General features: G+C 41.6%; 1 protein-coding gene across 1 annotated transcript in view; it reads right to left on the bottom strand.

Annotated features, from left to right (window-relative positions):
* Nucleotides 1–24,764, bottom strand: part of AGBL1 (AGBL carboxypeptidase 1) — a 274,098-nt gene that overhangs the window by 77,497 nt on the left and 171,837 nt on the right. The window contains exon 22 of the mRNA XM_040600245.1: nucleotides 12,425–12,585. Coding sequence (XP_040456179.1) covers nucleotides 12,425–12,585 — 161 coding nt within the window. The remainder of the gene's footprint in view (nucleotides 1–12,424; nucleotides 12,586–24,764) is intronic.

Here is a 24,764-nt window from a genome sequence, read left to right as displayed (position 1 = left end):
CTGCCAGTGGTGAGGATGAACTCCTGATGGACCATACCACCAGAAGGACCTGAGCTGGGAAAAAGAACAAAGATCAAAAGTTGTGCAAGGACACGGAGTACATCGCTCCGGACTTTGCTGTATTGCCAGGTGCTGGGTCATGCATGACTAGATTTCCGAAATAGACTGATATACAGCCAGCAGCAGCAGCACTGTGGGCTTAGCCTTCAGGCCTTGCTCTCCAGGGACCTTCTTTGCTCAGAGATGAGTCTTTGATCCTGAACAGTACATTTTCACAATGAGAGTTTGGATACAATTTTAAGAAGAGAGAGAGAAAATGAAAAAAAAGCCATGTTTCTGCATCTCATGTCTCCAATCTGCTCCTCTTTGAAAGGGGCAAAGACACCTCAGAGACACTGTCAAAGTGCCTAAACCAATTTTTCAGCCTAATCCATTATTTATTTTTCTGCCCAACCCTCTTTTTTTAATCCTGAGTTCCTGAAACTAAGGCATCAGGTTCTTTGTGGTATTGAGAATCACTTCCATGAGCTGCAGGGGAAGGCAGGGAGAGGGATTAAGCCTTGGCCTGCCCTTGCCCTTCCATATCCACTTCTTACAGGGACCCTCCATCTTTTGCTCCCTGTTCTGTACCCTACACAAACTGCCAGCATCACATCCTCATCCACTTGTTTGTCTCTTTTCTACTTGGTCCTTGTCTGGACTATTTAGGTAAGAACAAGCACTGTCTTCAGGCCAGACACATAACACTGAAATCTAAAAGGTCTAAAAAAAAAAAAAAAAAAGACATGATTTCTTATGGCCATGTACTTCCACAATGAAAGACTACAGTTTCTTTCATCAACCCCATCTGTGGCCAGTAATCTTCCAAGGTAATTGCTTAAAGATAAGGTGGTTTGTCCAATACAGTTCATCAAACCAGGTGAGGATACAGCTGATTAATGCAGGAACATACCATTCTCTTCAATACACTAAACCTCGACGACAAGGCACGTGGACAACACTGAAAAACTTAGGAAACTGTTATTTTAACAAATGCTACACTTCCCCTAGCAAAACCATCTTGAATTCTTGTCTTCCTAAATCTTAAAAGATATCATATAAATAAGCAGAGTTCCAAAACAGGTGGTAAAAGTAGTTAGAGGCACAAGAATACTAAAAAAAATGAGCATCTTTCATGACCAGATGCGTGAGAACAGAGGTGATAGTTGTTTACAAAACAACCAGCAATTTGGACACTCCCAATTATTCGCTCTCATAACAGAGGAAAAAGGTGCATTTGCAAAGGTGAAAGACCAGCAGATAAAAGGAAATACTTTCTCTTTCTGCACAACACACAGCTAATCTATAAAACACATGAGATAGCAGGGTGCAGCCAGGAGCAATGTAAGATTCAAAAAGCATTAGGTGCTTATATAGAAAACAAGAGCACTGGAACATTTCATTAGATAGGAATATTGTTATAATTATTCTGAAAGGCTACAGATTCTCGTGTTTCCAGGAATAAATAAATAAATCACTGTCTGAAGTCCAAAAGGCATTCCCCCAGAGGGTCGGGGTATTCTGTAATTGCCCACTACAGCAATTTCTTCCATCCTTTTTTGAAATCGCCAATGCTGAGCACCGTCAGAAAAGACACTTGGCTGTATTAATGTACTGCAGTGGATCCTCTCTTCTTACAATTCACTTATTCATAGATGAAAACACGAGTTGTGTGCTAGAACAAAAAATAAGTATTAATACTAGGAAAAGCCTGCCAAGATAAATCCAGGTAGCGATACTTTACCCAAATTCTTGGCTGCCCCCTGCAGTTCAATGGAAGATGAAACACTGCTTTATTATTTGAAATGGGTGTTTGCTTTCACTTTGAATTGCACTGGACTTTTATCTTTTAATGAGATGCTGGTGCTTTTCGGAGGATGCTATAAAATGGCATCTTCAGAAACAATTCTGAAGTAGAGTGTGATGTAAAAACTTGTTGGGTAGAGTAGACAGAGCAAACAGATTAGACGGAGAAGTAGATAAAGAACAGACATTTTCTATTCTTCCTCTTATTCTTAATTTCTGATGATACTGGCCTGATAGCAGAATCTTTTTCTGGCATTCAGCTTGTTTCATTCAGCAAACAGGCTTGTTCTGCCTTCTAAGCCCAAATCCTCAAACTCTAACTCATGTTGAAATAAGGATTTAAGGTAGTAACTGTTAACACTTAAAAGGAAGCCATTATAGTTTAAATGGTGAATAATGTGCCACAGATAAAGCCGCTGATTATGTGTTTTTAAATTGTTAGGGATATATTTGAAAGCCTAACCATAAAGCATGCTATTGTTACTTTAAAAATGAAAATCTACCAGAAATTAACTTTTTGTCCACTTAAACCCCACAAGTTTTAACAGGAACAAATGTAAGTAGGAATAGGAGATAAAGAAGGGGCAAATACAGAGATAACATCCCCAAATAGACGCAAAGGGAATGTTTTTTCTTCTTTCCTCTTACACTACTCTGAGTCTGCCTCTTGTTCCTGCTCCAACCTTGCCCTGGCACATCAGCTTCACTTGTGGTCCAGACAGCAGCTGCCTGAACCCTCAGCATCTGCCCACAGACACAAGGGCAGAGGAAGCCATAAACATTCGCTGGGAAAGGAAAGGTCACAAGAAACAGGTGGGGTTTTGTTTGTTTTGTATCCCAATCCAATTCTTTCAGAGTTATGATTTTCCAGAGTTCTGCCGATGCATCTCAGCATCCTCTCCCACTTCTCCACCAACGCACCCACCTCTGTGCATACTGAGTCCTTCCAGCGTATCACAGGTCCACCTGAGCTGTTCCAGGGCAGAATTAGTGCTACAACTCTCACATTGCACTGTGACAGTGATAAGAAAGTGACAATGTTCTCTCCTGGAATTCTTCCAGGGAAGATCCCTTATCTGGATAGTATTACTAAGTGCTACCAGACTGGCCAGGGCCAGAAAGGGATGGATCTTCATCTTGTACTTGAAAGTAAACTATCTCCACATTCATGGGACCTGGATCTGGGATTTTAAGCTTGAGTACCTTTCCGCTCTGCAGACAAAAAATAAAAGGCTAAGTATTAATTTCACATGGATCTTCCCCCTCACATCCTTTCAGTCTCAGCTCCAGCCTAATTCTCACAAGTTCTTTTTGCCAGCATCACATTTAACCTATACATCCTAACAAACATGTATGGTTTCTGAGACATACACTGAATTATCAGAAGCTACAGAGACCGGCTTTCACTTTTGTACCTCCATGCCTAAGCACTTCTCCACACCGGTACATGTGTGTGCTGGCCCTGAAACAACAACCTGTACGTATGTATCTCATGTCTCACCCGGTACCCCTGCCATGTCTCTCTTTACAATATCTAGCATGGCAGCAAGAGGCAGGGTCTGTGTGTGTGTCACAGCCACAATCCACTGAGCAGCCGGAGCCTCTGACAGAATATACAATACAGCTGAGATGTCAGTGGAGGTGGCTTTGAAGTACCTTAAAATGCTGTTCAATTGCCAACTTTCACCTCCAAATACAACACTTTGCTCACCCACCCACTTTCCTTCCAGGCTATGACTCCCTTTTACTGCAACTTGACAGCTTTAATTACACATTTCTCTGCCTTCTCTACCCCTTTAACCATTTAGTCTCTCATTTGTCTTGCTAAGTTTTTTGATATGCTCCTAGATAGCGGTTGTACGCTGTCACCACAGTACAAGGGGCCTGGCCAGACTCTCATCTGCAGGCTGGGCACCAGACCAAAAGGACTTGCAGTACGCTATTTCCCTCGAAAGCAGAAATCTCTACTCATGCTCCCTTTGCAGAGAAAGGATGCAGTGATGGGGACACCATGTGCCTAGGAGCATCATTATATCAAAACCATTTGGCTCTCTTTAGCTCTTATTATCTGAATAACTTACACAGGTACAAACTTCTGACCTGGTGAAAAACCGGATTCCACTGGTGGTTTTACAGGGGATTCAGTTCCTTCTAGCCCTATACATCACTCATGACAGGAAATCTCCTTTAGACAGTGGCAATATATGCACTACCGTCACCACCACTGCTATGCAGCACTGTGAAGCTCTGATGCTACTGATGAGTGGGGAGACATACTGGCATTTATTTTGGTTTCTAAATTTTATCATACCTGGACATCTGAGCCCCTATGCTGGATCCAAGAGGTGAGAACTGCACATGGTGAAGCATTTGATCCAAACAATCCTGATCAAAAAGTGTGCTGTTCCTGTGATCTAGGCCCTATAATTAACTCTTCAACACATGGAAGAGAAAAGCCTGTTTTGACCCTCAAACAGTCTAATTTTTACCTACATGAGCATCTTCTTCAAGAGGCTCTGTTAGGAGCTGTGGACAGATTAATTAAAGTCACCTAAAGCGACAATTGCAACAAAAAGAATGACTCATCAGAGGCAAAATACACTACTTCCACAAAAACATAATTCTTCTAAAGGTATGGAAGTGCATTTTGCCTAACTACGATCCTGCTCTCTCATTCCTTCTCTTGCCTGAAGGAAGTTACTGTAGCATGTATCGGTATGAAAGATCTGTCTGTTCTCTGGTTTTCACAAGTCTCAAGTTCTTTTGGGACTCTAGGGACACCATTTGGAAAAGTCCCACTACAGAACACTCATTCACCAAGATCCTTGAAATATCCTCATTGTTTATCCATGGTTCCACCAGCCCAAAGATACAAGGACTTCCACCACAGTTATGCCTTGTTATCCATATCCTCTTAATAAAGTCGAACAGCCGAAAGCAAAGGACCAATATCATCAGTAGAGTTGCACTGACAAAGTTATCTCCTCCTGCTGTTGTGCCACAGCCCCAAATCTAATACAACTGGTGTTTCAGCTGCTGCTGCAGTATACATATTGTTTATATAAGGCTATACGTAGATGTCCGAACCTGCCTCTTCAGCACTAGACCTGTGACATGTTCAGCCTGAAATCCAGCCTCTGCCTGCATTCAGGATGACTAATAGGCTAAACAGGCTGATGCTCCTATCATCTTTTGTACCCTCTTAGAAAAACCCCACCTGTTCTCTTCCAGTGCCAGCACTACCCTGGTCTATATAAAGGCCACCTCAAAGGAAAGTGTGCGTCCCTCATAATGCTTTCCTCTGGGGGATACTTCATAAATGGGAATCACTTCTGAAGCCCTGATAGCTATCAGCTTTATTTTTTATCCCAGCATGTGAAGGGCCCCAGTGGCTTTCATATTTCAAGTTAGATCTTCAGGGGAAAGGACTGCAGCACAGAAATACAGACGTTCCTAATCAATACGAAAATGTCTAATACCAGACAGTACTATAGCAATATGCCTCACTGAAAGGGCAATGCAGACCCCATTTGTTCTGCTGGATATATACAGTTCATTATCTGTAGTCCAGTCAGATCTGTAAGTGTACGATAATTTGAGTAACCTCAGACAGATAAGATAGCAAGCGGTGCTTTAATGCGTGTTTGAAGCTCCTCCTATGATCTCTTTCACTTCCATTTGCTCTTTTCCTCTCCTTCCTTTCTGCTGCTATTTAAATGGCTATTATTAGCTATTACAAGATAAATTAATTAGCTCTGAAATAAGCATGAATAATTGTAGCCAGCCTGGCATAGCTGGCACTGGCATTTGATAACAATCAACAGAAGCTGTGCAGCTCCCAAGCTATTTCATAATAATAATAATAATAATAAAAATCAATAGGAGGAAAATAGCAATGGCTCCAGAAAGTGTTAATGTAAAGTTGCGGAATTACAGTGGCTCACCTGTGAACAGCTACATGAAAGCCTTCTGAATACCAAATATATTCATTATCGGCTGCATTGCTTGGCTGAACCTCCAAAGAATTCACTGGGCTTGTATTCTCACATAACAAAGACGCTGAAGAGTGCAGGATAAGAAGTATGAAGGGGTGGATAGAAGAAGGTATGCATTCTTATTTAGAAAACCTGATTACCAAGGCACATGATAGTAAAATCAAAAGTCAGTAACGGATCCAAGCTTGACATCTGAGGGTTTTTTTTTCTCTCAATAGCAAAGGCTGCAGTTCTTTACATCAGACCCTGGAGGAGGCAAGAAGGTATCACTCTTTTGCAACATCAGTGTGAAAGATCACTGGAGAGTGTTGTATGTCAGTCAGGAGTTAAGGCATTTCCTGAACTGATCCTAAATAGTTACAGCAACACGAGAGCGCTCCAAAGCTGAAGCCCAGCTTCAGCTACTCACACCTGTCACATTGCATTAATGTTAGACTGTGCTCTCACAAGTGTGAAACAAAATACATTAGAAACTCCTTTTGCCCCATGTTCTACACCACCAAAGAGACATGGTGGTTTGCCTTAGTTAGGTAAACGCATTTCCACAGCGCTTTTCTCTCCAGCATGCAAATACAGAAATACCACATCCAGAGATGCTCATAAAGCAGTAGAAATTTCAAATTCCTTTACCAGCAAGAAAATCTGTGACTAAGCTAAAAAACAGAATCAATAAACAACCTTCTTTTCTGAAACCTGCCACGAAGTATTTAATGTCTACAGATGATCAAGGTCAAAAACGCGCTAAATCCTTACTTAAATAAAAACGAAGCTTCAATCAAATAGAAATCTGAATCAAAACAGTCAAATAATTCCTGCTGGTTTTTTCCCCGTCGGGTTAGATTCACTAAATGAAATTATGAAAGAGCACTTTCATCTTCATCCAGATGTCAGAGGACTCCCCAGAGTCCAACTGTCCAGTCTGCCTCAGGGGACTGGATGCCGTGAGTGCAGGTATACCCTGATTCTGGGGTGATGGGGTATTTCACAGGGTGAAGCACTGTCTTGCACTCAAACCCTTCAGCTGACATTTGTTCCAGTTTGTACAATCAAAACAAATATAACATCAAGGAACAACACCCGCATTCATCTGTAAGTATAGGAAGACCCAAACCAGCAGACAAGGGAACCACCTCCCATCATTGCACACAAGTATAATACTACATTTCTGCTATTCAAAGATGCGCTAAAGATACCCCAAACAAAGCGAGCACACTGCTTTCCATCTGCATTATTTTGTTGTTTGAACTTTCCTCTTTCTTGTCTGCTTCATCTCCCCAAAATCGCTAGTTTGATCTGAATCACATTTTGGTCACATAGCTTAAAAGGTGAGTGGAACTGCTTGCACAGCCATAATGAGAGCAAGGTGCATTATAGTGAAAAGATGGGAAATCCAAAAGTTCAATAGTACCCAGGATCATGATGGTGCATCAATACGGTATAGAAGAAGAGCAAGCACAGTTCCAAACGATCTGCAAATCCTTCTTGTCAATTTTTGGATTTGCCATCCATACGCTGACCAATCTAACTCCTCTGAGCATATGGAAGATGAAAAGATTACATCTGGACAAAGGACCAGAACGGTATTTAAGCCTTCTACTTTTGATTAATAGCAGAGCTAAACATATTTACCATCTGGGGTGGAAAGAGATTTGGCTCTCCTCAAGAGAGGTAAGAAATGATGAAGAAACACAGGAGATTAATAGTATCTGAGTTAGCAGAAAATACATAATGACTTCACAAAAGCTTGTCTCAACATGTAAGATGTGTCTCATGAACAAATGGCTGCAATTGCTGCAGCGTATGCAAAACACTTCCTAGCCCAACCTGAAGGGCAAAGGAAAGGAAAATAAAGGAATGTGCCACCAGTTCAAACCGTGAGGAAGAAGGGGAGGATACCTATAGTGGAAGGTTGTTCTTGCTTTCTCTCTTTCTCTCAAACCTGTTTTAGGTGAACAGTCACTTCCCATCCTCATGACAAATGTGAAGTTACCTGGACAGCGTTGACTTAAAACCTAATTGCTTTTACAGCAAATGAGGCATGAAACCTATTATCAAAAACCACAATGTCCAAAGTACAAGCTGGCATTTCATTTTCCCAGCAGAGAGCTTCTGAACGCCAGCATTGTCTGTACAGCACGGTGGGAGGCTGGAAACACAAAATTAGTGATTCGTCCTAGGGCATGGCAATAACGTGCTTGCGAGGCCAAGTGTGAGAGAGGGCAGAATAAATTGCCTGTATGAACATCTGACATGTGACTTTGTCTTCTGAAGGTGGCTGCAAAGCCCAGAAAGTTCTGCACATAGCTGGCCTTTGACCTTGGCAGAGTAGACCAACCCTACTCAATGCTAGTGGGAAAAGGGCTATTTGATGCAGAAAAACACCTAAATATCACTTGTGGGGAAAAAAGCCACAAACAACTAAGTCCCCTAAATAGCTCTTGTGCAACCTGAGGGTGAAAATGCCTAAAAGAAATGTGAAAATTAATATGAAGTGTTCCAGGAGCACAGGTTGATAATTAAGAGACTAACTAACACCTGGAGCAGTTTCACCCCTCTTCCTCGCCATCACACATTGTAGCTCTAATGTTTCTTATGTGTATACTGCACCTTATACTGTCTCCACCTTTTGTCATGTTAGTGAGACAGCTGCCACGAAGATATGCAGAGGACCAGTGACACAGGAGCTGTTAGGCCAGCTTCATGATGTCCAAGGACTTCCTGGTTTTAGGGGAAATGCTCTACTGTCCCACTAGCAGTACAGCTCCACAGGTGGAGGTTCATCCCCCCCTTACTTATTCTCAGATGCAGCTACTTTGCTATTCTGCCTCTGCTGCGAACTTATTCCAGCAGTTACTCCGCTCTCTCGTAAGTGATTCTGTTTACAGTTCACCGTAGGGGTAAGATAGACTGTAAACTGGGGGCAGGAAGAAATTCTTGCCTGTGTACCAAACTATTTAGTTAGGTCTGCTAAAGGTTTCGTCCACCTTGGCTTCTTGGAGACACCACACTGAATACAACGGCTGTGATGTGGTGTGAGAAATCCCCCATTCACACAGGATGCCTCCATTAGACCAGTCACTTCCCTGACAGCTATTACCTTGCTCCAATTTACTGACCACTGATTCTGACAGATCTATATAAAGTGCACAGCAAATAGTTTATTCCAGGGAAGCGAGCAGGGTTCAGCCTGCTCCTTCATCCCCTTCACAGTAGTGGTGAAAGAATAAGGCTGCAAAATACCCAGAACAGAGACAGCCTGAAAAGGAAAATTAAAAGACAGATACAGTTATAAACCTCGACAGGTGAAAATGTTTGCTGTCGGAGGGAGATGCTGAGATGCCAAGTCAATGCCCTGCACACCAGACACCAGGGCAAAGACAGACTAATATAGGACATGAACTGCAGGGATTTCACAACAGAAGAGACCTCTGGCTCCACAGCTTTTGATCTACGTATCTTTGCAATGAGACATTTCATCTGGGAGTCAGCTATATCCAGTGCTGGATTAACTTCATGTTCCATGGCTTGACCTGTCACCCAGAGTACTACAGAGATGGGCACTCAGAAACGCGTATTTAGGAAACACATTAGATCAAGGTAGACCTATTTAACATAAGTACCGTGCAATACACCACACTGCTCACAGCTTAAATTCAGCTCGTTTTCCACAAAATAAAACCCTAACAACCAAATAAAATTAGCATTTTCATCAAGGTTGAACAATACTAATTGTTTTCTCCGATAATGGTGAATACTGCTTTGATAAGAATCACCCGCATTTGTACCGTTTTCTAGACACATCAGCAGGACATTCTGTGGGACACATCACATGTTTTTTGCCAGAAAACATTAGCTACAGTCAGAGCTATTACTTCCCACTTAAATATCTGTCATGCATAGCATTTCCTGGGACCAGGACAGTGCAGACCTCTGGAATTAGGGATAGCCTGTAAATTGTTTAAAGCTACCACAGTTCATGATGAAAAGCATATAAGAAAGAAATTGCATAAGGCAACCGACCAGACTTTTCCTGTGTTGCACCTGAAGGATCACCAAGTCTGGCTCTGCTTTGACAGATGTACACAAAAATTTGGGTACGTTCATTCACACCTACTCACATTTTCAGAAGCAGAGAGTACAGAAATCATCCAAGGATGCTGTGCATGCTTGCGTTAACCACAGAAGACAAGGTCAACAAACAATTAAAATGTTGAATTCTCCTTGAACGCATAAAGATGGGTCTAGTCTAGGAAGCAGGTGAGTATAATTTCCATTGATGTAATGATAGATCACCAGTAAGCTGCAAGGCTCTGGTGACCTCCTTGTGCTACCTAAAAGAGCTAGATTACACTTCATCTTTACAGAGTGAGACTAGACTGAGCGGTACCCCTCAGCTACCTCCAGAGAAATGTTTTGATGGAGAATATTTTTTTTTTTCCCCCAAAGTGAGTTGAGACAGAGGTGTCAAAATAGCTGCCCTCCTGCCAGTAGCAGTATGCTCTCTGTATTCTGCATTCTTCCATTGGTTCCAGAAGGGCTCCTATTCCCACTACAATCAAATCATGCAATTCTCTCGGCTAGACTCACAGAGCCCCAAGGGCAAAGTATTAATTTTCTGAATCAGAATCAATATACTGCACAATAATTTTCCATGAATTATTTATTTTTTAAAAAAGAATATGCTAGCAAGCCCTTTGTTGCCTGCATCTCCTTTCCCCCAACTTTCTGCAACAAGCCCCTGCAATATGACATATCTAGGTGGCACTAAACAATGCAGCTGTTAACCTGGCCTGCAAAGGGTAACAAATTGCACCTAAGCTATAAAATTCCACAAACCTGCAATTATACCCAGTGGAGTAAAAAGGAACAAGTAACCGTCTCGTTGCCTTTCAGCAGTGACATTACATCCCTGGATGCCATGGAGATAGTCATTAATGCCAGGCAAACCTGAAGGAGCAGGAGGCCTTGCTTTCAGCTACTATGGGCACATTTGTAACAATATGGGAGTTCTGCAAAGTAAGGGGACTTTTTTTTTTTTTTTCTTTGTTAAGCTTCTTTGAAAATATTTGTAATTAGAGAGCTTCTTACTATTATTTTGGTAATGATCAACTGCCACATAACATTGGGAAAATGTAATGAATTCACATTAATATAAAGCCAACTAAAGGAAAAAAATAAGAGAAGCCTACAAAGATCAGGGAAAATGCTTACCAAGTTACTGAGACCAGATGGTTTTTTTTAGTGTCTGAGGCTAGTCAGGATTCAAAGTTTTTCTTCCCATAAGAGAAGTTACTTTTATGCAAAGGCCCTTCTAGCTCTAGTTTGAAAGTGAGAGTTTGATTTATATCTCAAAATCATCCGCCTAGCCAGGCTTCAGTAGTTCTCTCTAATGATATACCAACGATTTGTCGGATGGTTGTCCACAACATGGATGGTGGTTAGCATACGCCTTAATTACTTCCTTTATATGTTCACACATACAAGTGAGCACAGCTAATCCAAAGGAATGTTCTCTGCGTTTTAGCCCTCTTTTTTCATTGTCCCTCATAAACATTAAAAACTGTGAACAAGCTTGTAAGAATGGTTTCGGCACGAGGAACAGGTGGTGGTAATGTCGGTTAAGTATCCCTGTAGGGAGAAGACTGGAAGCCTGCTGTAAATTATGGGGGCATTTCTGCTAGTGAAAAACTTGCTTTTCATTGATGAAGCTGAGTGCTCTTTGATGACAAAGCGATTGGGGAGCTTCAAATCATATCGCTAAGTTTTCTTTCTCCATTTGTCTTGGAAAAACATTATTGCAAGCATATGCGCTTGCACATAGCGCTAACAAGTGGCAGTAGCCTAGAAAGAATATATATATTTCTGCTTTATCACAAACTCAAGTTGAAGAGTGCCATACTCTTGATACTTATCCAGATGAAATTCCCTGTATATTTATAACAGAGCTACCTCACTTAAATACATCCCATTGAATGTAGGAAGCAAATTAATTTTGCAGTTTGGAAAAACACCTCCTAAATAATCAGTGGGATCACAACTTTGTCTTATACATCATAAAGTCCCAAATCTAATGCTCCAAATGGGAGTATCCTTGAAGAATCAGGCCTATAGTTTCCAAGTCATGCCGCCAAAGTCCTTTTTGAACCTGCAATACTTGTTCCCTACTCTGCAGCTCTAAGATTGTAAGAGATCTCCTCCATTGAGGACCTGAGGGGGGTAGAACACCACCTCCCACTCCAGCAGAGAAACATTTCCTGCTAATGTATTTTTCTGGGGCAGTACCACCCCTATGCTTCAGTAATGTTTTGATAGGTAAATTGAAATTCAGTGGAAAATATAAATCAGATGCTTTTCTTTCACCCTTTTTTATCCACTTTAATGGTTGCAAGGCATGGAACCACTGTTTTAGTAGTTCCTTTGGAAGTCCATTGTATATTCGTTTCCAATTACTCTCAATACACTCCAGTTCCCAAGGTTCGAGTTTCAGCTATAAGGAGAGTCCATTTCTGTAGATTAAAACCCAAAACATATCCCCACCAACTTGATTCCTACAGGAGAACCCTCTGAATACTGCTATCACTGACCTTTGTGCCCGGTCTGTTATCTCCTCCTCCAGATCCAGCAGGCGTGCTGCCTGAGCCATCAGCTTCTTGCTGCAGGGCAGGGATTTGAGGTGCAGAATGAGCAAACCCAGGCAGAACTTGCTTCCCATCTCCTCCAGCTCTTGAGTTCCCAGCTGCAAGCCCTGATGGAGAGAGGCAAAAAGGTTCAGTGCCGAGTGTACATTTCACGATGACATGGAAAGGGTCAGCATTCCTCCTTCCATTCCTCATTAGGGGTTAATTCACATTTGCTAAGTATGGAAATTTCCCTACAGAATTATTTGCAAAATTAACTGACAGCAATTGGTCTACAGAAGCTGTTCTAAAATAGCCTCTACTTTGCAAATGGGCAAACACAGACAAATAGTTTAACTACCTCAACTACCTTTGCAGAAGTCATCATTGTAAGAATTAGACTCAGAGCCCAGGAGGATCTCACTGTAAATCCACTTTTACAAATCATTAGGACTTGGTTTTTTCTTTCTCTCTGTAGACAAGTCCCCTCCCTAAGCAACAGGGAAAAAAATAGGTCCTAAGATTTTAAACACTGGGCAGTGACAAAGATAAAAAAGGAAACTGTGGGGGGTGGGGAGAGAAGGGGGAAAGAGATCTTTAACAAGTTATGAATTGGTTTTTAAGAAAATCAATTGCAAAGTAATTGCAAAACAACAAACACCTCTAAGGAATTTCTCAGTCTATTAAAAGCTGATGTCTTTCTAGCAGAGACAAGCAGAGACAGAGAAGCACAAACGGTTTGGATTATCAACGTAATCTTTCAAGGGAGAACTCATCCAAGGTGTGGATCCTTGCTTGGAAGAACCATGATTATGAATAGTCCGAATTTGTTTTTTCACTAATTAAAAAAAATAAAATAAAGATCTAGCAAAGAAGGAACACACCAAGGACCTGCATGGGAATAAGTCCATGTCTGACATCGATGTCAGTTTCATACAAGCAGTGAGAGGGCAGGAGATAAACAAAGCTCAGATATACTGAAAAGAAACTAAGAAACTGCAAAATCCCTCATCTTTGGCATTCAGTGACTGAATCATGTGTAGTCTTTAATGCTAACACATCAGGGGTTGAATCAATTGCTGAACAATTGCTGCCTCTCCCAGTACCAGCCCTATGTGCTTTTGCAGCACAAAACATCTCTTCAGCTCCATCTCCAAGACCGTTTCCTTAGCAACTCTCAGGAGTCCACGCTCACGGGCCTGGCACTAGCCTTATGCGTGGTGTGAGCGCTGTGCCGGCGTGGCCTGAACTTGACTCTCTACTAGATATTTGTTAGTGGACATCTTAAGGGTAATGAAGCCATACGTGCTCTGGTAATCCGTGACAGGAGCCTGAGCTCTGATATCATGCCGATTTTTATATTTTGTTTTTCAGTGTAAAGTTGTTACATTTGTAAAGTGCTTTGGGATCCTTGGGTCCGAGCAGCTCTGTAGAGCTGAAAGATTATTTCTGAGCCAAAACCAGGCAGGTGGATGGAAGAAAGGAGATTTCTCACATAAACTTCTGCAGCTCTCTTGTAAAGCTTTTTTTTGTGCTTTTTTGTTAGAGGAAACAGGCTGCTTGGACAGGATGAAAACCACTGCTTCACCTCTAAGGATTCAGCACATACGAATATCATCTAGCATTACAAACACCCTATCGAATAAGAAATGCATTTTCATATAGTAATGACATTGTAATGCTGTTTCCTTTCTGAGACCCTGTGAGCAAAGCATGAATCTGTAATTATGATGATGAACATGAACACCACAAAATAATACAGAGCTCAAACATATACTGAGTGGCTGGACAACTAGATAAGCACAGGACCTGCCCAGAAAAGCACGCAGAGAACCCAAGAAAACTTAGCTGCAGCGATAGGCAGGGTCTAAGGTCTCTGGAGTACTGACTTCTGCTCTCAGAGCAGTCTCAAGTATTTTTATCACATTGGGCAAATGTCTGACACCATTTCTTCTCTCCATCCCATTCACCTCCATTGCAAGCCTTAGGTACAATGAACTGTAGCAATAATTAATAACAGTAAGAAAACAGAAGGAGAGCTTTATGGGAACAAAGGGTCATTAACACAAAACAATGAGAGTGCTTAGCAGCTCTGCATAGATTCCTAAATGTTTTATTATTTTACTTTAAAAGACACAGGATATTTTAGTGTGGCAGAGTTACAGCCAGCAGACAGAAGTGGTGACATTTCTGAGCAAAAAATATATCATTTCCACAGCAAAAGTTATTTTCTCAGGGGCAAAAAATACAAAGAACATCTCATGGCTTTCCCTGGGGTGCATCTCAGGGTCTTGCTTCCAAGATCAAGGCAACATACTAAATACCTATCAATCCAGGAGATGTGAACAGTGACTGTGTTAAAACTCAGCCTGTGGCTTTATGATTCCCTGGAGCTTTATTCAGGATATGAAGAGGCCTTAAGAAACTATGAGCAGAGAAATAATAATAATAAAACTATAATATAGCTCAGAAACCTCAGACAGTAATTGCTCATGCACTGAAGTTAGCTGCTGTACGATGGACCCATATTGCTTTGATACCAGACAGCTCAGGAGTAACAGCTGGAAACCTCAGCTAGAGGATTACTTGTTAACATACTTTATTCACTTCAAACAGACAGACTTTTATTTTTTAACTCAGATGATTCTCTCTCTCCCCTTCCTCCCTCCTCAGCTCTCAGCAGAGGGTGGAGCTGGAGATGTGTAGCATGACTACCATTAACTGAAGCTGTTGACAGAACTGACATGTCAAACTAACGTTATTGATGGCATCTGTCAGTAATGCCAGGAGCTGGTGTAGTGGTTAATAATTGGTCCCACTCGCATTGTTGAAAGGGAAGCCTGGTCTCCAGGCATTTCCCTTGTAGCTGTGCAGCGCACACAGCTGTAAAAACTTTGAGATTGTGCCTACAAACTCAGAGTTGTGAAAATATTTTACAAGAAATGCAAGAAAGAAGAAAGGAATGGCAGAAGTGGTGCACTTTGGCTTGGTGTAAGAAGCTGGTGGAAAGCATATCTCCACAGCAGGGAAGCTGTCTTGCTTTTACATATAGTGACGCTATACGGTCCGTTTGTCACAGCTGTGCAGGAGGAAGCTGCTCTGTGTGACGGCATGTCCCCTGCAGTGTCCTGCCACTCTGGATTCTCGGTGACCCCATCTTTCTCCCTAGCACAGTGCTTTACAGCTCTGTCCTCCTCTGGACACATCTATGCGAGCAGTGGAGCATGGTGCAAAGTATTCCAAGCCAGCAGAATCTAAGTAAAGTCTGAAGCAGGAAACAGTATCTGCACCAGAAAGCTGCAGACAAGCTCATCAGTCCTAATTAGTCCAGCCTCAGAAACATACTAACAAAACTATCCTACTTTGATGATCAGCTTATATCTCCACACAGTTTCTGCTTTCTGTTACATGAAGGTACCAGTGTGGACCAGCATCAGCTTGATGCATCATGCTCCACTGCACGATACAAATTGGTCCCACCGGTCTTGTCATGCAGTCTTTTGCAAGCATCATGTTAAGGGATAATAGGTTAATTTTTTCCTGGCTGTTACAGAGACTAATGGAGCTAAACAAATTTTCCTAATCCTTTTTTCACATTGTCAGCACAGGAGAAGCCAACACCTAGTAACAGTTCAAGTTTTGGACATACTTATTTTCCATGGGAAGAAATAAATTTCAGAGGTAGGCAACACGGCCAATCAGATGAATGAAACAGACAATTGGTCTATTAAATCTTAGTCTAGTTAAACCAATTAATTTCTTGCCTTTTCTGCCAAAAACCATTGCTAGCATAACTGCTGGGACAGTAGGATTCTCACTTGCATCTCTCAATTGACACCGTCTCAGTAACAGGAAACTGGGGAGCACAAAATAAACCTACTCCTTGACTTATCACTTCACCAGGTTGTTGTCAATACAAATTTTCCTAAACAAAATTGATCAAATAATGCTGGAAAAACAGTTCATTCATACTCAGCACTGATGCATCAAATAAATATCCACAACTAAATGTTTCCAGTATCTCTCATCTTGCCCTCAAAATTCTTCACAGGCTAAATGACAATGCAATGGAAAAACTTTGTTATTCATTACTCATATGCTTTAAATACTCCCACAGCCAAAGGCAGCAGTAGTTTCATAACACAGATATTGTTGAAGAAGGTGGAAGAAATCCAGAAGTTAAATGAGAAATTTCTCCACAAGAGTAACAAGGTAAAGTTATAATTGGAAAATACTAATAAACACAAGTAGACGGAAGATTTCGGAGTGATCAATTGTTCCCTAAAAGGGATCTTTGACATGCAACACGGCCACTTCAGTGGCCTCTCCCACTTTCGGTCACTGTTCAGTCCTTGGGGCAACAGCTTTTCCCTGCAAATTCACTTCCAGTCAATACATATACATACACACTTACAGAATATTTTCTCCATCTCGATAGCTTTACACATGCACAATGGTTATGCCCTAAGGCTGGGTATAAATAAATTGACAGTCTGGTTTCTTACTAATTTCATCAGTGAGCTCTCTCTCAGAATACTAATAGAAATCATTTGGAGGCTCTAGAGGATAAAACAGGGAGCTGAATGAAACATTTGGTGCCTGGTGTCTGAAGCCTTAATTTTAGTTTGGGTCAGCACTTAAGGTTACTGTCCTTTCAACCCCCGTGAATCAAAGTAGGCAGACACATGCCAGGGAACTGGCTGTTTAGACAGCTGAGACAGTAGGGAATAAACCAGGTTTTCTTGTGCCCCGGAGATCCCTAAGTAGCAGGTATGGTATGCAAAATAGATTGAGTGGAGGGGAAGGGAATTTGGGCCAAAAGATTTCAAGAGGATTAAGCAAGCAGAAAAGGCTGAAGAGTGAAATAAAAAATAGGTTAGCAGGAATTTCTAGAAAGAAAAATGAGAGGGACTGGAGCTTGAGACAGAAGATAAAAGAATGAGAGAGATAAAAGGATGAGAAAGAAGGAGGGGTTGCTGGGGTCGATGAATGCTGATATAGAGGAATGATAACAAGAGGAAAGCTAGTGGAAACCTCTACCCCCCTTTTCACCCTTGGAGAGGTGTGCCTCACTGAACATCTGTCCTCATTACAACTGGTACTTTGGCCACATGGTGAGGGAACAAGGCCCAGCCTGCTTTAAACCCCCTCACAAAACTTTTGCTGAACTCAGCTGGTGTTTTGGCTGAGCAAAGTTCTTGGGTACAGAAGCAAAGAAGCAGTTATTTTTTTTAATCATTCAAATGGACTCCTTCTCTGGTTAAAAATATATATGTTACAGGCAACACAGGAATGGAGTGAATAGGAAGATGAAATACTTTCTCTCTCTGATCTGCTGGAGAAAGAGTCCTGAACAACCTGCTCATAGGAGAACTGGTGATTTAGCAAACAAAAACTTGTGGCCAAGTTCTCCAGCAAAACAATTCTTTAGATTATTAATTCTGCAGGTCTACTGTGGGGAAGGGTTTCTTCCTTTCCACTGTGCTGACTAGCTATTTGTTTCATGTTCCCATCTCCACACCTTTCACTCAATATTTCTACAGCTGCCTCCCCATTCTTTCCCTCCACCCTTCTCTCCTTCCCTGCTCCTCCCTCAGTGTCCTTTTTCCCTTCCTTAATCAGCTTCCATGAATGACTCCATGCTCAGTACACGGCAGGCTCATCATATACTGGAAGAGCCAAAGAAATTATATTGTGCTGCATTTGCCAGCCTCAGCTAGCTACTGTGCTTGGCCACTCTATCCCTCACACCGCTCCCTTGTATTTTATATCAACAAATTGCAAACTACGCAAGATGGGGACAGAGGTGGATTTAACTTCCCACCTCCCCAAAGACTGCACACATCCAGAGAGGTACTAGTTGGATAGGGACTACTTCCATGTCCATCAGATGCTGTTCTGCATTGCCATACAAGACTGGAGGTAGTACAGGGTACCAGAAAGCCAAGCTTTGCCAGAGTGCTTCTTGGGCAGCACCGGGGCAGACTATACATATATAGGTTGTTGGTTTGTGTGTGTTTTTTTGGTTTGGTTTGGTTTGGGTTTTGTGGTGGGTTTTTTATTGGTTTTGGGTTGGGTTTTTTTTTGTTTGTTTGTTTGTTTGTAGGCCATAATTGTTAAGGGTGGTCATGTTTGGAACAAAAGATTAACAAAAAGAGAAAGAGAAATGAGGATGCACTCCCCTAAGCAGACAAACCACATAGGAAGAAGCTATTCTTTGCAGAGTTCTTGCTTTCTATTAGAAAGTTAAGTAGTACATTGGTTTTCTGTCTCATTCATTACTGTGTGACACGCTAGGAACCTATTTTTAGGCTCTGGATGAACCTGGACTAGCATCGACAGAATATCCCTCTCTTTGCAGACACTGAGCAATCATTCACCCCGTCTCACAGTGTCTTTTCAAACAGAACTGAAGAGGCTGAGTGAATGATATGCCATGCCAGAACCGAGCATTTTGGAAGAATCTGCATTGTTTCACAGTGACAGGGTCAGGAGTGTGTCAAGTTTCAATCTACAGACTGCAGACAGTTTTGGGGAAGAGAAACCTGCCTGCACCATCCAATGAAGAAGTGTTTTGGAAGTGACAGTCCAGAGGGCAAGTTTTTGATAGTAGAGCTAACAAAAATCATGGACAATGCTATTTTTTTTAATAAAAAAAAAAAACAAAAACAAAAACAAAACACACCAACAAACCAAACTAAAACACAGTGCAAAACCCCCAACACTAATTTCTAAAGGACAACAAATGCTTTTTGAGGATACTTAAACCTCCTGCTTGGCAGACAGGGGACAGAACTAGGGAACTGTTCCAAGTCAGGTAGGGATTCTGGGGCAGTGTGTGTAAAAGAAAAAACAATTACCTTATGTTGGTGACAATCAAGTGCTTTATTCAAGCAAACACCTTTCTCCCCCATGCTCCCAGTATTTGGAACAGGTTAAGTGGTGTCACCCCATCTGACAGTGCCTTGAAAATTCATTGGTAGTCTATCCCTGACTTACTTTCACATACCTACTTTTTCCTGCTATCCAAGCGCTGTGGAACCTGAAACAAGTCACAGACAAGTTATAGCCTGAGATATCCAGAGATTAAGTGTGAGGTGGGGCTCAAAGTATGTCTCAAAATCTGTGTCAAATGAATTAGCTCTCAAAAGCAGTCTGGAAAAGCAAGAAGCTGAAATTTTGCAAGTCCTAAATTGGCAGCCTAATCCCTGGATCACTTTTCTCTGTCTCTACTTCCACTTAAAAGTTTGCCTGTGTAAATAACCTCAGTGTACAGAAAAGTGACCGGATTCCTGGCCCACCAAAGCCTTATTTTCAGCTATGAATTTACCCAGTTTGGCCGTATTTCACTACAAGTATAAAATAATTTTCTAATCCTGGCTGGTGATCACCACATGCCTTAGAACAAAATGATTTATTATACTTATAACTTTATTCTGGCTAATGTAAATGCAGATGCTATTCATAGAGTGTCTAACCCTCTTTAAAAATTCTTAATAAGGTATTTGTCTTCATAATGCCATCCACTATGGGGATGCCCAGGTTGATTATGTGTTACATAAAGAATCAATTATTGCATCTTGATTTCATGAAATGGCCACATATCCTTGTATTATATTACACAACACTGTTCGATTTTTGTATGGCTTTAAAATAAAGTATTTAAATTAGCAATACTGGGAACTTCCAAAGTAGTTTATATCTTAAAATTAACTGTGCTATAAACTGCAATAGAGGAAACCTTACAGTCTTTTCCCTCTCCCCCCAATAAAATATACACTATTCTTCCCATCACAGAGGTGATGAAAGTATGTATTCACCAAAATGACACAGCAAGGCTAGTGAGCTTTTACTCCCCATTTAAAATGAGACCCCAGGATCATGATACCTCTCATTTTTGCACCAACACAGGGACTGAAGCACTAGATTCAGTGAGAAGCTGACACAGCATGACCCAGACATCCCTGTTGCTCCAGCCTGGTAACACCCTGCCCCACATGATCTCTGCCACCCTGCTCCCATGCCAGCACATTATGGAGACTAGCAGGCCAGTGAAACTGTCTCCTGGCCCAGCAGCAGTGTTATGTAGATGGGAATCCAGCGGGCTGGGGAGCCTGGTTCCTGCTGCACTGCCACCAAACACCCACGTCATGGCAAAGCCTCTCCCCAGCACCGCGCTTAGTGTTACTTCTGTGCTCTCTGCACCATAACGCTTTATTCCTTCCCTTTATAACACAATAGCTCTAGTATCCTTAATGTTTTCCTCATACTGAAGCTGCCTTCCAGGCCACCAAACACTTTCATCTGCTCCCTCTAGCTCCTCTTTATCACTGCTTTGCCTCTTACAAAAGGAACAACGCATAACAAACTACTCCACAGGAGGTATCACCATTCATGTCTACAGGGATACTAGAACATCTTCCAAGCCTATGTCTTTCTTCACACATGCAGACATCTTACTTTTTTCTTCATTGCTGCTGCTGCACGTGGCACACACATCTTCATCAAGCTGTCTTTATAATAGCTACTTATGTTTTCCTGAACAGTTAGAGCTAATTCAGAGCCCAACCACGTATCTGAATGCTTTAAACTATTCCTTTAAACATGCTTTACCTGGCCACTGCCTATGTATTGTCTTCCATTCTAGTACCCACATCCTTTCAGTCCTCCTTCCTACTGTATAACTTGTATCATCTGCAAACAGTAAACCTTATTATTTTACTGTTCTCTTTGCCTTCCAGTCATTAAAATTATAAATACTGGCTAGCACCAATTCAGAGTGGCAGCTGGAGTCACATTACTATCAATTTCTTTCCATCCCAAGGATGCTTATGTATCCAACCTACTTTTTTTCACCCTTTTAACTAGTTTTTGACTACACAAACAGTCCTTTTGTGTCTCACTCCATAACTCCCAAAATTTCTGAATGCCTTTTTTTTTGTTTTGCAGGAGGCTCTCTTTTTATCAACCTGACTCATCTGGGATGCCCAGCAATCCAATTTGCATGAAAATTAACCTTGGTTCACCCTTGAAAGCCACTGTTGAAACTTTATATACCATGTCTCCTTTTGTCTTCCAATCCCTGTACCTCTTTAAAAAAAAATCCACCATATTATCAAGGCACTATTAATACTCTCAGTCATTGGGTCTCTTTATCTTTGCATTACTCCAGTGCCTTTTTTTGTGTGGTTCTTTTATGCCATGGAGTAAGTTTTTAAACATACGGAATCATAATAAGCACCTTGATAAACATGTTTTAGACAGTCAACTATCAACTCTGCAGGCCATTTTTAATGAGGTTGGTTTTTTTTTTGGTTTTTTTGGTTTTTTTTTTAGTAGTTCAAATCCCTTGTTTCTCAGTTTCGTTACAACTCCTAGAGGAACAAAATCTGGGCTTCACCTAATTCTGTGAGTTATAACCTTAGCCTAATATAAAATAACACAGCAGATAACCTGCAAGCATTTTTTCATGTGTAAAGGAGCTGACGCGGTACCACAGCACATCGCTTTGTTCCCATCCTGGCTACCTACCAGGCTCTGCCAACGTACTTGTGGCTCCAGGGCAGCACAAATAGCTCCAGTATGCATCCAAATCTCAGCCTACACAATCTTTTATAATTCCAGTCCTGAGGGTCCCATATTTTTTTCCAGAGCCATTTTGATTGTGCCTTGAAACATACTTCTTTCTTCCAGATCTAAGTTTGCCCTTCACAAAATCACTCATTTCCTTCTGCCAACGGCCTCAGAGCAGAGCTTCCACCTGGTGATGGTTTTCCTGCCCAGACCACATCACATGCCACATGCCAGCTTCCCTGGTGGAATAATTGCGTGCATGTGTTCATGATAAAATTATCCTGAGACCCTCTTTGTGTTGGTCTCCTCAACAACTTTAAGTAGGTCCTCACACAGAGATCCACAGGTGAGAGGTAAGGACACAGAAACATCTACAGCTCTGTGCCTTCCTCTCCTTTTCCAATTTTCATCACACTAGCCTTTCACGCACTGTATGTCCATCCCCTTATGCTGATACAACTCAAGAGCTACCTGAGACTTTTTTCCTAAATTATAAATGGCTCCCCCCAGGCTAATTTCTTTTTTTCCATATAACAAATTCTCTTTGGTCATCTTCAGCAAACACCATCAAAGCTGTCCTCCCCACCTGTCACTCCCTACAACCTCAGGATCAGTGACAGAAAGCAGCTATGATTCTACAATTTATTGTATTAGCACTTCTAAAACAACAAAGCAGTCATTGATTTTCCAAGCCAAAGGCACATGGGAAAGCACAAAAAGCATCTATGCCCAGCTTAGATCAGAGAGGAGAGAGACACCACACAGGAGAGGGCTTCCCCCAGCCTAGTAACTGCTTCCTTTGAAGCTGAAGGACGGGAGTACAAGCAAAGAGATACTGTTGGCTGTTTTCTTACAGGTGTGAGCATAATCATTCTGACACAGGACCCTTCTTGCTGCTTGTCACACTTAATAGAAAAATGGACAATAAGAGTGAAAAATGCGTCTCTTTTTTCTCTTTCTTTTGAATACTCTGTACTAGCCACCTAGAGAATGGCTGGTAACATTGAGGGTAATTCAGGTAAAGTACTGCAGGACCATCTTTGATGTCTGCTCTGATTTAATATAGGCTCGTGTAACGAATATGTAATACAATGATACCATATAAAGAGTTAAAGAACACATGAGAAAGCTGGGTCAAAAGGAGATTTTACCAGACGGCCCAAGGGCAAGTCACTGATCATTTCATTAAGAGTCTGGGTTAGGAAGGACATCCCTCGCTGGGAGCTGGGAACGTGGACTCCACAGTCAGAAATCAAACACAGGGAAGTTCTTTCAGGTGGCAGCTGCCATCAGCTGCTAACCAGAGTTTAAAGGTCTGCAGAGTCCAAAGGCTGATTTTATCACCGGTCCACATGTCCAGTGATACAAAGTAAACTGACAGCCGCTAAGATGGCTGATGGATAGCTTTTACCTTTAATTCTGGCTGTAAAAACTATGATTAAAAAGGAAACAAAAATGGAGATCAAAACCGAAGCTTCTACTTTATTACAGGAGAGATGAACCTGCTTGTCCATGGGAAACTGACCAGCAGCATGCAGAAGATTTTAGACATTCGGACTTACTTACCAAGGAGGAGTGTCAGTTAGACCTGGCAGCTGGATGCAGACCTTTGCAAACCACCTATATGCCTTTTCCCCTATATAATCCCACCAGCATAGGCTCAGTTTAACATCTCCACTTACTATGCTTTTGGAGAGAAAGAGAAAAAGAAAGCAGGTCTTTGAAGACTGTAAAGAACAGACTGAAGAAAGGGAGACAAGATCAGAGAGACAGAGCTCGGGTGAGGGGGAGGCAGTTATCTCTAACAAGTGGGATAACTGACGTGACTCACAAAAGCAGCTTACATTTCCCCTTGTTCTGCCGTGGATATTTCCACGTTGGCTTTTTTGGAGATGGAGACCAGCAGGAAGCAAATGCATAGCAGCTGATAAACGCTTCACCTCCTAGAGCATCAGGTGAGAAGCATACAGGCCTTGTAAAAATAAACTACAAGTCTCCGAGTCTTTGAACCTAGTGACTGTTCACAGGAAAGCAGGCAAACCTTTATGAGCAGAGAAGATGCTGACTCCAGATTACAGCCTTTCAGGATTTCTCATTTTGCAGCTGTACCACCTGAGAAAATTTGCATAAGAACAAGCTGTTTTTTTCTTAGGAGTCCTTTTCAACCTGCTTTTATGATTTCTACTGAAAATGATAATCCTTTGTTTGTGACATTGCAATCATTTCTACTACAATCAAGTGTTCTGCCCAAAAGGAGGATTACAGCTTCAGTTTGGAGAAGCATACAGACTTTCAGAGGAACAACACAGCCAGTTTCCAAGCAAATGACCTTGGTAATGGAGAACAAAAGATGACAAAGATACAAAAACAACACTACATATGATCAGATCTGCCACTTCCGAGAGGTACCCAATGCCCTTTAGGTTCATAAAAAATGGCGTTTCCTACAGATGTTTGTACGATAGAGTTGGAAAAAGCAGCAAGAGACATTTCTCTTTGCTGTGCCACTCCAACATTAACTCATATTTTTCCTTTGACAAGCTAGTAATGTTTTAAAACTGAACATCAGAGACACATATATAGAAAATCCACTGCAGTGCACAACTCCATCCTTTCAGCAGTGTCCTGTGAGGAGGAGCATCACTGCACATGGTGCTGAATGTCAAACAACTGGCTTAAATCTGTGCCCCTGGCAGCTGCGCTGAAATCCAAAGAACAAAAATTTAAAAAAAAA

This window comes from Falco naumanni, chromosome 7, assembly GCF_017639655.2.
Source record: "Falco naumanni isolate bFalNau1 chromosome 7, bFalNau1.pat, whole genome shotgun sequence".
NCBI lineage: Eukaryota > Metazoa > Chordata > Aves > Falconiformes > Falconidae > Falco > Falco naumanni.
This window is presented reverse-complemented; position numbering and strand designations above follow the sequence as displayed.